The 13,393-nt window shown below is 39.4% G+C and overlaps 1 protein-coding gene across 10 annotated transcripts in view; it reads left to right on the top strand.

The window, feature by feature from the left end:
• EZH2 (enhancer of zeste 2 polycomb repressive complex 2 subunit) overlaps positions 1 to 13,393 on the top strand; it is a 74,878-nt gene that overhangs the window by 60,900 nt on the left and 585 nt on the right. For all 10 annotated transcript variants that reach the window (XM_081284524.1, XM_081284525.1, XM_081284533.1 and 7 more), the window contains 11 exons: positions 2,178 to 2,269; positions 3,736 to 3,976; positions 4,609 to 4,778; positions 5,214 to 5,308; positions 6,378 to 6,418; positions 6,885 to 7,010; positions 7,793 to 7,971; positions 10,521 to 10,616; positions 11,254 to 11,335; positions 12,290 to 12,370; positions 12,540 to 12,624. In XM_081284524.1, coding sequence (XP_081140650.1) covers positions 2,178 to 2,269; positions 3,736 to 3,976; positions 4,609 to 4,778; positions 5,214 to 5,308; positions 6,378 to 6,418; positions 6,885 to 7,010; positions 7,793 to 7,971; positions 10,521 to 10,616; positions 11,254 to 11,335; positions 12,290 to 12,370; positions 12,540 to 12,624 — 1,288 coding nt within the window. The remainder of the gene's footprint in view (positions 1 to 2,177; positions 2,270 to 3,735; positions 3,977 to 4,608; positions 4,779 to 5,213; positions 5,309 to 6,377; positions 6,419 to 6,884; positions 7,011 to 7,792; positions 7,972 to 10,520; positions 10,617 to 11,253; positions 11,336 to 12,289; positions 12,371 to 12,539; positions 12,625 to 13,393) is intronic.

Below are 13,393 nucleotides of genomic sequence, written 5' to 3'. Positions count from 1 at the left end.
ATGTAATTCATTGTTGCTGGTACAACCTTAACCTTGCCTATGTTCAATCTCTGTATTGGGCATCCCCAGTTGGTCAAAATGTTAACCATACCAAATGCTGGGATTACAGGTGTGCTCCATTGCACCTCACTTAGTTAGCTTTTTTTGTCATTATGACTCAGACATCAAATAAGAACAAATTAAAGGAGAAAAAAATTGGAGGGAGGGGCTCTGGTGTTATAGGTCAGGCCCTAGGTGAGGCAGCTTATCATGGGGGAATGACTCAGCAGAGGAAGACTCCTGGCAGGTCAGGAAGCAGAGAGAGAGGAACGGAAAGGGAATGCAGGAAGAACAGCCTTCCCAGGGCATATCCCCAAGTGACCCATCTCCTCACTTCCTCCAGCTAAACTTACATGCCTACAGCTAACCACCCATTCAGCCCATTCACACTAGGATGGACCAGTCAGTTTTCAGCTCTCATAATCTAATCATTCACCTGGATATTCTTGCAGTAACAGGAGGTTTTGAGTGATACCTTATATCCAAATCATAACAGTAACTGTCCTCATTTTCCCCCCTTTTTCCCCCTTCATCAGACTGTTTTGCATCTTGACGTTTTCTAGAATTTAATTAAGTTTAAATTTTACTTGTTACAATTATTTTTAAAATGGTTTTGTGATTTTCTCACTTATTTTTATCCAAATTAAAATGATTTTCACAATTGTCTCATTCTGTACAGGTCATTTCTACCATTTGCCTTCATACAGGAGGAAGCACACTTTCTTGAGATTTTCTGAATTTTGTACTACTGTGTGTTCACACTGCTTTCATTATCTTTGAAGCATCATTACAATCTTTCTGTTTTCATATTATTTGGAAATTTTAGGTTTCAAACACTATCTTTTAAAAAAAATGTGTGTGTGTGTGTGTGTGTGTGTGTGTGTGTGTGTTGTAGTTGGACACAATACCTTTGTTTTATTTTTATGTGGTGCCGGGGATCAAATCCAGTGCCTCAGGCATGCTAGGCAAGCACTCTACCACTGAGCTACAAACCCAGCCCTCAAAACTCTATCTTTTTAAAGCCTGTTTTCTGTGACCATTGTGTTTGCCTGTAGAGAGGCACTTGCTTTTCCTAGGTTCTTGAACTGCATGTGATTCAGAGGAATTGAATGTTAGTTGTTTTAGTCAGCTTTTTCTCTACTGTGCTGAAAGACCTGAAGAGAGCATTTTTAGAGGGGGGAAAGTTTATTTGGGAGCTCACAGTATAGAGGTCTCAGTCCATAGACAGCAGGCCTCATTCCTCGGGGCTCGAGGTGAGGCTGAACATCATGGCAGAAGAGTGTGGTGGAGAGGCTGAAGACACCACACTAGGAAGCAGAGAGAGAATGCTGCTGAACAAGGACAAAATATTAAAACCCAAAGGCACTCCCACCACCTCCAGCCACACCCTACCTGCCTGCAGTTACCACCCAGTTAATCCCTATCAAGGGATTAATTCACTGTTTGGGTTAAGGCTCTCATAACCAATCATTTCATCTCTGAACCTTCTTGCATTGTCTCACACGTGAGCTTTTGGGGGACACCTCATATCCAGACCATGACATTAGTGATCTGGAACTACCCATTTCATTCTATTGCTGTTACTATTGACCTTTCTTTAGAGATCAACAAATTGCAGATGTCAGAATTCTCTTGTTTATTTTTGATAATGAAAAAAATTATTTTGACTAAAAGTAGATGGTGTGGTGGCGCACATCTGTAATCACAGTGGGTTGGGAGGCTGAGACAGGAGGATCGCGGGTTCGAAGCCAGCTTCAGCAAAAAGCGAGGCACTAAGTGACTCAGTGAGACCCTGTCTCTAAATAAAATACACAATAGGGCTGGGGGTGTGGCTCAGTGGTTGAGATCTCACACCTGAGTTCAATCCCCCAAAAAAGGAAATACAGTTTTATTTTAGAATATCTACTCTTTGATATTAAAGACTCAATGTTTATAATCACAGTTTATGTAAATTAGTTATTCTTGCAAGGAGATAGTAAGAATCATTCATTGTTCCAGTTTACTATGTTTCCTCACTTGGGTTGTAGGAGAAATAGAGAATATCTTGTGATAGTTCAGTAAGAGCTTGGAGGATAGTTATGTAAATAATACATTTGCAAAATTGTAATCTTTTAGTTAATTTTTAATTTATCTTGCAGCTTTTCATGCAACACCCAACACATACAAGCGGAAAAACACAGAAACAGCTCTGGACAACAAGCCTTGTGGACCCCAGTGTTACCAGCATTTGGTAAGATTTAGTGCTTTGTTATTCCAGAGGGTTCTTGAGAAAGCTTACTTTTATACTTTGATGGAGGTGATGAAGACAGATATGTGTTGTCTGTACCCATACTTCTACTGGCCACCTGACAGGCAGTTTTCTCACCTGTGTTTCTTTCATAGCTTATGTACCGCACAGTTTAGTCCTTGTATTATTCTGTGTTTATATGTTTTATTTCTTTGGCAACATTTCAAGGTCTTTAGGATCAAGGACCCTATGCCTTCCACAGAGTGAAGTACAGATAGCCCAGTTAGACACCAGAAGCTCAGTAATCATGTGCAGCAGTTCCTAGACCTATCTCAGAGCAGTATCCCTCCTGTGAGTGGTAGGTAGGTTCTCTGTAGTTTGAGCTATAATATAGACCCCAGAGTTGTGTTTTTCTTTTCTTTTTTTTTTTTTTAAGTGATGGAGAAAAGGTAAGGGGTTAGGAAAATATGAGGTAGAAAAGTTGTTTTTTTACGGGTACTATCTTATTTTTACCATTTCCCCTCTTTGAACCAAGCCACTCCTATCTAGGAACTAAATGGGTATATATTGCCTGTTGGATTTTGGACAGAAGATTCAGTGAATGGCACCTGCAGAAGGTATCCTATTTTTAAGCAATTTGGTTTTTGTAGAACGAAGTATAAAACTGTTGGCTACTCTCAAACTTCTCCCTTCTATTTCCACTAAAAAATGGAATTCTTGAATACTGTTTTCTAATATGCAGAAATTTATTTGGCTTATCTGAAATATTTCTGTGGTCTTTCTATAAACCATGCTCTTACCATTGTTTTATACTTTCTGAGACTGGATTGTTGTATTTAAGAATGCAAAATATAGCCCTATAGTCTTGTTCCTATAGTTCTTTTTATGTCTTCCTGTGACAATGCATCCTTCATAGGAAAAAAAAAAAATGGTTTTGGTAGTAAGACAGGACGTAAGAGTCATGCATGTTTATATGTTTTATGTTTTTCTTGTATATTTTATTACTGAAGAAAGGTATGCGTTATCTTAGGCCCTGGAATAGGGAGTCTGACTTGATACACAATTGATACGTTTCTTTTAGTAGTAATGATTCACGTTTAAAGAGACTGTGTGTGAAAATACTGTTATATAAAGTTTAATGTTTTATATTTAGAGAGATAGTATTTTAACTCAATTGTAATAAGTTAATATATATTCACAAATTCATCACGTAGAACTGTCTTGCCTGATTCTGTACTACTATAGCAATATTTTGAACCCGTATTTATCTTTCTGCAATTTTCAAACCATCAAAAGCATATCAATAACAAGTGTATGTTTAGATTTGCAAAGGGTTGTTTGCAGTAGATATCATAATAAATTTCCTGACTAATTTGCCTTATACAATGTCTTTTTTTTTTTTTTCCCCGTCTTCCACCAAAACGTGTTTTCAAACTTTACCCTGATGTCTACATTTTTTCATTTTGTAGGAGGGAGCAAAGGAGTTTGCTGCTGCTCTCACTGCTGAGCGGATAAAGACCCCACCAAAACGCCCAGGGGGCCGCAGAAGGGGGCGGCTTCCCAACAACAGCAGCAGGCCCAGCACCCCCACCATCAATGTGCTGGAGTCAAAGGACACAGACAGTGACCGGGAAGCAGGGACTGAAACTGGGGGAGAGAACAACGATAAAGAAGAGGAGGAGAAAAAAGATGAAACTTCCAGCTCCTCTGGTAAGACACATCTGATATTTGGGTTTTACTATTGCTTTGCAAGTTCGTATTGTGGCAGACTAAGGATGTGGCAGATTAAGTAATGCTTTGAATACTTTTCTGGGTTGGTTATTTTTCACTGTATGAGCTGAGACCAGAGAATTTGCTCAAGGATGTGTGGCTACATTGTCACTGCTGTCTACCCGCCTTACCCTGGCCTGTGACAGTATCCCTCTGGGTTACTGGAAGGTTAATATTCATTCTCCTGCTTTGTGCCATTTTCCTTTTTCCATCTTTCTCAGACAGGGCATCATGAAATTTAGATACTTTGGTTTAATATTCTTGATGTCCTGAGAATTTTGGTTGGAAAACTAGAACTACTGATGAGTTTACTGCATTACTGATTGGTTTTAGCTGTTCTGCCAACTCTATACCATGCATAGTAATAGTCATAGTCTGTGTTCATTTTAGAAGGTTGCATACCAACTTCATGGTTTTGCTGGGGGAGTCTTGTTGGTATTTTTTCTAGCCCTAGTTTATTTAAAAAATATGATTAACTTCCTCTTGTTTTCTTAATCACACTCTTGAGTTTTACTTCCTACTACTATTACTAATCACCATTTTTTGACCAATACTTGCATTTGGTTTTGTAGAAGCAAATTCTCGGTGTCAAACACCAATAAAGATGAAGCCAAATATCGAACCTCCTGAGAATGTGGAGTGGAGTGGTGCTGAAGCCTCAATGTTCAGAGTCCTCATTGGTACTTACTATGATAACTTCTGTGCCATTGCTAGGTTAATTGGGACCAAAACATGTAGACAGGTAAGCAGATCTGCTAAAATGGTTATAAGATCTTCCAATATATGGATATAATATGTAACTCTTGTGCAGACAAAAGAAAATTCTTGGTTATTAAGTTCCTATTGATTTTCTGAAAATAATTTTTCCCTCTATGAGAGAAGTAAATGAAAATTATTCTTCAGTTGTATCACTAAATTTCCTCACTTTATATATTTAAATTGGACATGGTTGTTTTAAAAATCTAGTAAGAATTTAAACTTGACATCATCATACTCTTGACCAGAATGTGACTGCAATTGTTCCTTCCCACCTGTGTGTTGAGCGGGGGTGGTGATTTCTGCTCTGTACCCTGTAGCACAAGAATGATAAAGACCTTTTCCTGGTATATGTAAGCACAGACAAGTCCCTTATGTAAGCAGAGTATTCTGATGACTCTGTGTATGTGCCTTTTGTCAGGTGTATGAGTTTAGAGTCAAAGAATCCAGCATCATAGCTCCAGTTCCTGCGGAGGATGTTGACACTCCCCCAAGAAAGAAGAAAAGGAAACACCGGTATGTGCTACGGATGGCTGAGAAGCCACATGGGTGGGGACTGCATGTAGGCCAACTTGCTGGCACAGGGGTCCATTTCCACTTGGCCTGTTAAAGAGAAATCTGTAGAATCTTGTTTCTAACTGGCAGTTGCTAGTATTTTTCTATATAAACAAAGTAGCTTTAGTAAATTTGGCATGTTAAGAGTCATAAAAATTTTAGTCAAGAAAAACATTTAGTAGCTTTTGGCACAAAGACTACATAAATAATTACCTTAGCCATTTGTTAACTGTTCAAAGATGCACTTCCCACTGTGAGCTTTGTGCCAGTTTTAGAAGTGTCTTTAGCTCTGGGAGCCTGAATTTTCTAGGTGTGTGCCACTGCATTCTGAGATTTTTAAGGATCACCCTCCTCTAAGCACAAAGGCTTGTGGTGATGAAGTGCATTGGGCATTTCCAGGCGCATTCCATTTGTAAACCCAGAGTTAGGGAAATCATGAATGGACACCTCTTCCCCCAACCCACTTTTTTTTTTTTTAAACTAAGAAGCATATTTGGGTTGATAAGGGGGCAACTGGACTATGGTTCAGAAATTGTGTAGAGGCTCATGTTATGTTTTGTTACATTTCTTTAATAAGAAATTTAGAATTTAAAGAAATTAGAAGTTTTTTCCACAGGAATTTAACCTTTCTGAAGTTTTGGTTGAATTATTTCTGACCATGTAGCACAATTAGATGGTTAATGATGCCTGACATTAGAGAAAGTATTGGTATCTACATAATCTGGATCAGAATAAATCAGTAGGTGGGCACACCTGCCATATGAAGCCTGGCTGTTTAAGTCCTGACCAGGTAATGTGGAAGAGTTCAGGAAGTGGTCTTCTGCTTGGCTTGGCATGGCAACCTGAGTGAGAAAGCTGTCCCTGAATCACTCTGAGCTGGTGAGCAAATAGAAGCTGGGTAGAATATGACTCTTTGGCTTTCAAGTAATGCTGTATTAATGGTGCACATAAAGCCAGTTAAGTGGTCCTTGGTTGGATTTGTAGCTTTGACTCCCAGCTTCACAAAAGTTTGTTTTCTCTGTTTTTGCAGGTTGTGGGCTGCGCACTGCAGAAAGATACAACTGAAAAAGGGTTAGCATCTTTCATTTAACTTTATTACTAGCTTAAAAATGTCTCCTTTGTTTTCATTTGTTTTAGAATAGTAACTGGATTGGAGTTTGGGCTATTCTAATTTAATTGACCTCTGTATATCAAAACAGTTTAAATGGAAGATGTCTATTGATGAATCTCTAGTCAATTCTCTTTTGGAAAGTGAAAGCTGATTGGATGGAATGAGTCAGAAGCACTAAGGAGAAGCACTTTGGAAATGGGATGAAGATGTGAACCCAAGTGATCAAACACTTGGTGGGTGGGAGGTGATTTTCATCAACATTTAGTAGACAGGACTGTGTGTAGCATTGTAGGTAGAATAAAGGGAATCTAGTAAAACAAGCTCCAGAGGTAGCAGGGAAGAATATACTCTTGTTAATTGTGAATTGTGATGCACATTTCCCATCTCCTGGATTCATTGGCTGTGTGCTGTTTATTCTTTATTCAGACGGCTCCTCTAACCATGTTTACAATTATCAACCCTGTGACCATCCACGGCAGCCTTGTGACAGTTCATGCCCTTGTGTGATAGCACAAAATTTTTGTGAGAAGTTTTGTCAATGTAGTTCAGAGTGTAAGTATTTGTTGCTTTGGTGCAGTTGCATGAGAACTAAATAGCCTTTGGTCAGTAATTTAAAGTAGTGATTTGAAACAAAATGTAAGAACATGGGAGTGCTCCCTTGCTATTTACTGCAGGAAATTTATTTATTTTGCAAGTATTTATTGAGCCTATAACTGCATTTTGCTAGTGTTCAGTTGGTTTCTGGGTAATGTGTGTGTGTTTGTGTACGTGCCAGTTAGGCAGAATTATTAAAACACTTGATTTTTTTTTTAATCATTTAAATTAAATCACAGTAAAGGAGGCATAGAATGGAAGAGAAATCTAGAGGTAGCTACCCAAATATTTTGGGTAAATTTTTTTGTCGAAGTCAGAAGGGTTTTGTGTTCAGAATGAATGAAAGAGTAACATAAAGGGAATGGACTTTTGTAATTGAAAATAAAGTTTGGACTCTAGGAAAGATTTAGAACAATGGACTATTGGAATGGTTTAGAACTGTGGATACTCTTTAATCCAGACTCTCCCTTCATACCAATTTTTCAAGTCATAGAACTTTAATAAATTTTAAAAAAATGGAAAATAAGAACTCGGTGGTGATCTTTTTCAGTCCTACTGGCTTCACTTTTGTTATTAACTTACCTCCTTGTCGATACAGTGGTGATAAGGTGGTTGTGAGGGTTTAAATGAGTCAGACATTCAGCACAGTATTTGTTATGGCCCATTATGCAATTTTTACATGTGATGATGACTATGATAATGATGATGGTGGTGATGAAGAACATTAATTATATCTGAAGGTCAAAACCGCTTTCCTGGGTGCCGTTGCAAAGCACAGTGCAACACCAAGCAGTGTCCATGCTATCTGGCTGTCCGAGAGTGTGATCCTGACCTCTGTCTTACATGCGGAGCTGCTGACCACTGGGACAGTAAAAATGTGTCCTGCAAGAACTGTAGTATTCAGCGGGGCTCCAAAAAGGTAAGACGTAGTCTCACATGGAAGATGGTTGTTGGATGTCAGGATAGGCTTAGGCCATTTAGCTGGGGCAACAAAGGTGCAAGTGATCCCTGAATAGTACAGCTAACCAGGGAGAATGGTTGTTTTTCTTTGGGTTCTTTTTTTCTGGTGATGGAGTCTTTTAAGATTTTCATGGTTTTGTGTTTTTTTTTTTTTTTTTTGGTACTGGGGATTGAACCAGGGGCACCTTACACTGAGCCACATCCTTAGCCCTTTTTTTGCATTTTATTTAGAGATAGGGTCTCATTGAGTTGCTTAGGTCCTTGTCAAGTTGCTGAGGCTGGCTTTGAACTCTCAATCTTCCTGCCTCAGCTTCCTGAGTCACTGGGATTATAGACGTGTACCACCACACCCAGCTCTCATGTCTTACTCAGGAGGTAAGATAAACCCAAAGTTTTAAGAAGTAGCCATTAATGGTATCAGATTTGGGATAAGAGGCATATTTCTACTTGTTTAATAGATGGTTTGACTTTTCTTTTTAAATTTAGTTAACAGAACTAGAAGTTTTGCTTCAATGCACGTAAATGGTGATTTCTATCAGAATGTAGAGACCCATTCTCATCAGAAAGTATTTTTTAAGTTCCTTTTTGTGCAGAATCAAAGGTAAAATTTCCCAGTTTTTGTACACTTAGCTCCGGTTTTTTAATAACCTTGAAAACAACCCTGCCAGGAGTTACGAAGAATGGGAATTGCAGGTAGGTGATTTTTTAAAAAGTAGCAGCCAAATATTGAACCAAAGAAACTAGCAACACAAAGTACTAGAAAAATTCAGTATCCTCAATTTTTTTTTTTTTTTTTTAGGGCAGGCACTAGGTGCTTTCTCAATTGATCCTTTTAATGGCTGAACAGCCGCCATTTTTAAGGTAGTTAATATGTAGCAGGCACTGTTTGAGTGCTTTCTGTATTAATTCATTAATCCTCATAATCCTGGGAGTTAGGAAAAACTGTTTACTCCATTTCATAGATAAGGACACGACTTGCAAGTCAAGGAGTAGGAACTGAGCCCTGGGTACTGTGGCCCCAGACTCCCTACTGCTGACCACTGCACCCTTACTTGCTCTTTTGCTTGTGTTTGGTATATGCACATCTCAGGTGGTTGAACCATACCTGATTGAGATCACCCTATTGTTAGGAGACCCTCCTCCCCACCCTTAAAAAAAAATAAAATAAAAAAATCCTGTCCTAGGGCAAAACATTCCTCTTGTTTTTTTGCCCCTTATGTCTTTGAACCAACATCTGTATTTATGGCAGATCTGGCCTGGATTAGTGGTGCAGGGTGATTCTCTTTTTAGGCATTTGGATCATTTTCTCCAGGTGGTTGCATACCTATTTAGGTCAACAGATCACATGATGTTGGCTATTTCTTGTGATGAACCTATTCAGATCTAAAAATCTCCTAATCCCCACTGTTGCTTGCCATTTTAGGACACACTCCTCCCTCAGTGTGTTCAGAAAATAGATGATACTGTTTCTGCTGATAAGTTCATAGAAAACTATAGATAACTTTTTACCCACTGGCCTTCATTTGCTTAATAATAGTTACCTAATTTCATTTCTGATCAGGAGAGTATTTGAGTAATTTTGACAGGTGTGTGTAGAATGGTGACAGAAGTTTAGGTGACAAAGAAGCCTTTTAAAGGTCACAGGAAGATTCTGGATGAAAGCATGAGCCATGATGAAAAGTTAGTGTGTTTGGGAACCAATTGTTAGCCAGTGCTATCAACTGCCTGGTTATCTTGGCATTCTCTGCTATAAGTAGGATGCAGGACAGACGAGGTCAGAATACCACTTCATGATAGTTTTTCATGTTATCATAAGAAAGTACTGGGAAGAACAAATCCAAAAGAATTCTACCAGGGAGGAAATGTGTGGGTCTCCGAAGGAAAGAACATCAGTGAAGAACCAGAGTGTGCCAAGTTCTTGAATTGATAATAGATGGAAGCACTTTGGGGAGTGGAAGAAAGGGCCTGGAGAGAACCATTCAAGTTGAAAGTGAATTGCTCAAGGAGTTAAGGACTGAAAGGGGGAAATGAAAGTGTAGTAGTCTTCACATTTGCTGTAGCCAGAGGGGAGTTGAAACCCCAGAGGGCATTTTTCTGTAAGGTGGGGGGGGGATACTTGGATACTTTACTTTTCCTCTGTATTTTGTTTAACAAAACATTTTTGTAGTTTGATGGCCATATTGAGGTGTTGGTTTTCTATTTTTTGTTTTTGGTGTTACTGGGGACTGAACCCAGGGTCACTTTTCCACTGAGCCACATCCCCAGCCCTTTTTATTTTTGATTTTCTTAGACTGGGTCTCGCTAAGTTTCGCAGGGCTTCACTGAATTCCTGAGGCTGGCCTTGAACTTGCAATCCTCTTATCTCAGCCTCCTGAGTTGTTGGGACTATAGGCGTGCACCACTTTAATGTTTTATACTTATTAAACGATAGATTGGTTTTCATTCTGTTGTCTGTCACCAGTCGCTTTACTCTCCTTGTTTTGATTATGTGATTGATTTATTCTCTAGCATTTATTGCTGGCACCATCTGATGTGGCAGGCTGGGGGATTTTTATCAAAGATCCTGTACAGAAAAATGAATTCATCTCGGAATACTGTGGAGAGGTAAGTCATGGCACACTAATCACATGTGTTCAGGTGCTCTTTTTAAAACTTTTCTTTGTTTTGGATTGATTGCACAGGGCAAGTCCACTGTTTGACTAATGAACTAATAAAATGCCTTTCAGGTTGGGCTTATTTCATGCTTGTGAATTTGGTTTGTTTAGTAACTGGACTGCTTTAGTTTTAGGACACGTTTTTACCACCTTGGGACAAGAGCGGCAACAAGAGCTTTGCTGTGTTGTGTCTGTCTTAATCCACAACATAGTTGACAAGGACCTCAAAACAACAGTGTCATTAATAACCTATCTTTTTAGTTGTAGGGTTAGGGAAAAAAAATTGTTGGGCCTTGAAGCTATGGTTTATACTGTTTATTCAGCAAAAAGACTTTAGAAAAATCACTTTTTTCCAAGCTTAATTACCTTCAATAAGGAAATATCTTTGATTTAGAGTCCTTAAAACATTTTTTTTTTTTTTTTTTTTTTTTTTGAAATCAGTGTGCAGACTGAATGGAGAAGAGAGATTGGCTATATGACCCCTTTTGGAGAGTCTTCTCAAGAAGGTCCAAGATTCTCTTGTGCTCCTGTTTGTTCTACCAGGCCTGATCAACTACACTAATACATTTCTTCCTGTGTCTTTTTAGATTATTTCTCAAGATGAAGCAGACAGAAGAGGGAAGGTGTATGATAAGTACATGTGCAGCTTTCTATTCAACTTGAACAATGGTAAGTTTCTCAGCTATAAGGCACTTGATCCTTTCAAGTTGGTTTGGGAGCCTTCTGCTGGCTGAGCATTAGAAATGAAATGAGAGGTCATCAGGGTGACTGGAAGGAGGGCTCCCTAGGAGCAGCTCCTGATTCCTCGTCTCCTGGTGTTGGTTCAGGTGAGGTTGCCTGCTTAAAGGTAACTGGAGCTGGGTAATTTCTCAGGGAACAGATGGATACAGAAATCGGTCTCTGCAGTACCCACTATCTGTGGGATGGGGCTGGCCCCCAGACTCTGGCTCTGAGGAGACATGCTTTGAAACACTGAGGAAGCAACAGCACAGAGAACTTTGAGGGTTGAACAGATTAAGTGCAGCATACTCTGGTCTTTCTTCTGACTGGGAAGGGTGGGGAGCACGGCATTGGAAAGCACCTCCCAGACTTTCTCCAGATGTCATCCACAGACTGTGCGAAAGAAGGCTGCTCCTTTTATAGCCGTTGCAGTGAGCATCTGTAGTATGACTATTCGAAGATGCAGGTGTGCTTGACGCGAGACATTCGGAGACACTGTCATCTGGACCAAGAAGAATAGTGTTTTTTTTTTCCCTCCCTATTAATAAGTTCCATTAAAATATTCATAATATTTCAAATGTGAAAATGCAAATGCTTGTTCTTGATGGGGAGGAAATTGAGATTACATTTCTTGGCCATGGTTTACTTAGAAATGTGTACTTTTATAACTGATGAGTTAATAGCATTTGAGACAGATTCACTTGCATTATCAAGGATGAATTCTAAACTAGAACAGCATTTTCTTCCAAATGCCATTTATGCTGAATGAAGTTGGTTGAATGACTTATTTGTTTTTGAAGTTGCACTCTGAAAAACTGTAATCAGTTGCATTTCCAGAATCATCATCATGTTGTGTTTAGAACTGAAATGATTCACTGGATTGTGATTGCTTTTTCTCTTTAGATTTTGTGGTGGATGCAACCCGCAAGGGTAACAAAATTCGTTTTGCAAATCATTCAGTAAATCCTAACTGCTATGCAAAAGGTGGGTACTTTATGAAGTCAGAATTATTAGTTTAACAGGAATTCCCTTTGCAGCCCAGGGATAATGGGTTTTAATTCTGGGCAGTCTGTTATGTGAACATGTCATTTCATTAACCTCCTGGCCTGCCTTTATGCTAGCTGCCCACTCACACCATTGTCTCTCCTTCCAGTTATGATGGTTAATGGCGATCACAGAATAGGTATCTTTGCTAAGAGAGCCATCCAGACTGGTGAAGAGCTGTTTTTTGACTACAGGTTGGTAAAGTGTATTTCTGAAGTGATCTAAGTACTTTTTGTACCTGCATTATGAACTGCACAAAAGCTGTTTTTCAGTCTTGGATAGATCTGCTGGAGGGGCATTTTTTGAGGGCTAGTCACTATTCTGGGCATGGGTGGAGAGCTGCTTACACTGCCCTGGTAGTGCACTTTATTAATTATACAAGTAATGCTTATTTTTAAAATACAATAAAATGCAAGCAGAAAACGCTATTTTTCACCTTGATGTTGACAGCTGGGTGTGACTCCTGGACTTTTTCAGGTCGCATAAGCATCAGCATACTTGTAATACACCATTATTCAGTACTTGGGAAGGGACACTGTTGGCAGATAGCCACCTGCTTGCCTCATGGGTTCTTTACAGGGAAGAAGCTGTTGGGGTTTTGAGAGATGCTGCCACTCTGCTGGTTTACACCATCAGACTCTGGGGTAAATGTGATAGCACATGTATTATTTATTTACATGTGATCGAAGATGTCTAAAGAATTCCTGAGACTGAATATACTAAGGCCCACATGTACCCAGCTCTCACGGCAGCCTGCTGCATAGGCAAAGAACTGAATGAAAGATCTGAATAAGGGTTCTTCTCCTCCCAGCAGCTTTGTTTCATGCTCGCTCTGAGCAAGTGCAGTGGGCAGGTTTGGGGTGGGAGGCAAAGCTGCCCAGTGCCCCCAATTGGATATGGCTGGAGGCTCTACCAGCTTTAGATCTTCCCAGATCACTGTTCTGTCTCCATTTTGCTTTCTCA

Source organism: Spermophilus citellus (assembly GCF_964194105.1).
Source record: "Spermophilus citellus genome assembly, chromosome: 3".
Lineage (NCBI taxonomy): Eukaryota > Metazoa > Chordata > Mammalia > Rodentia > Sciuridae > Spermophilus > Spermophilus citellus.
This window is presented reverse-complemented; position numbering and strand designations above follow the sequence as displayed.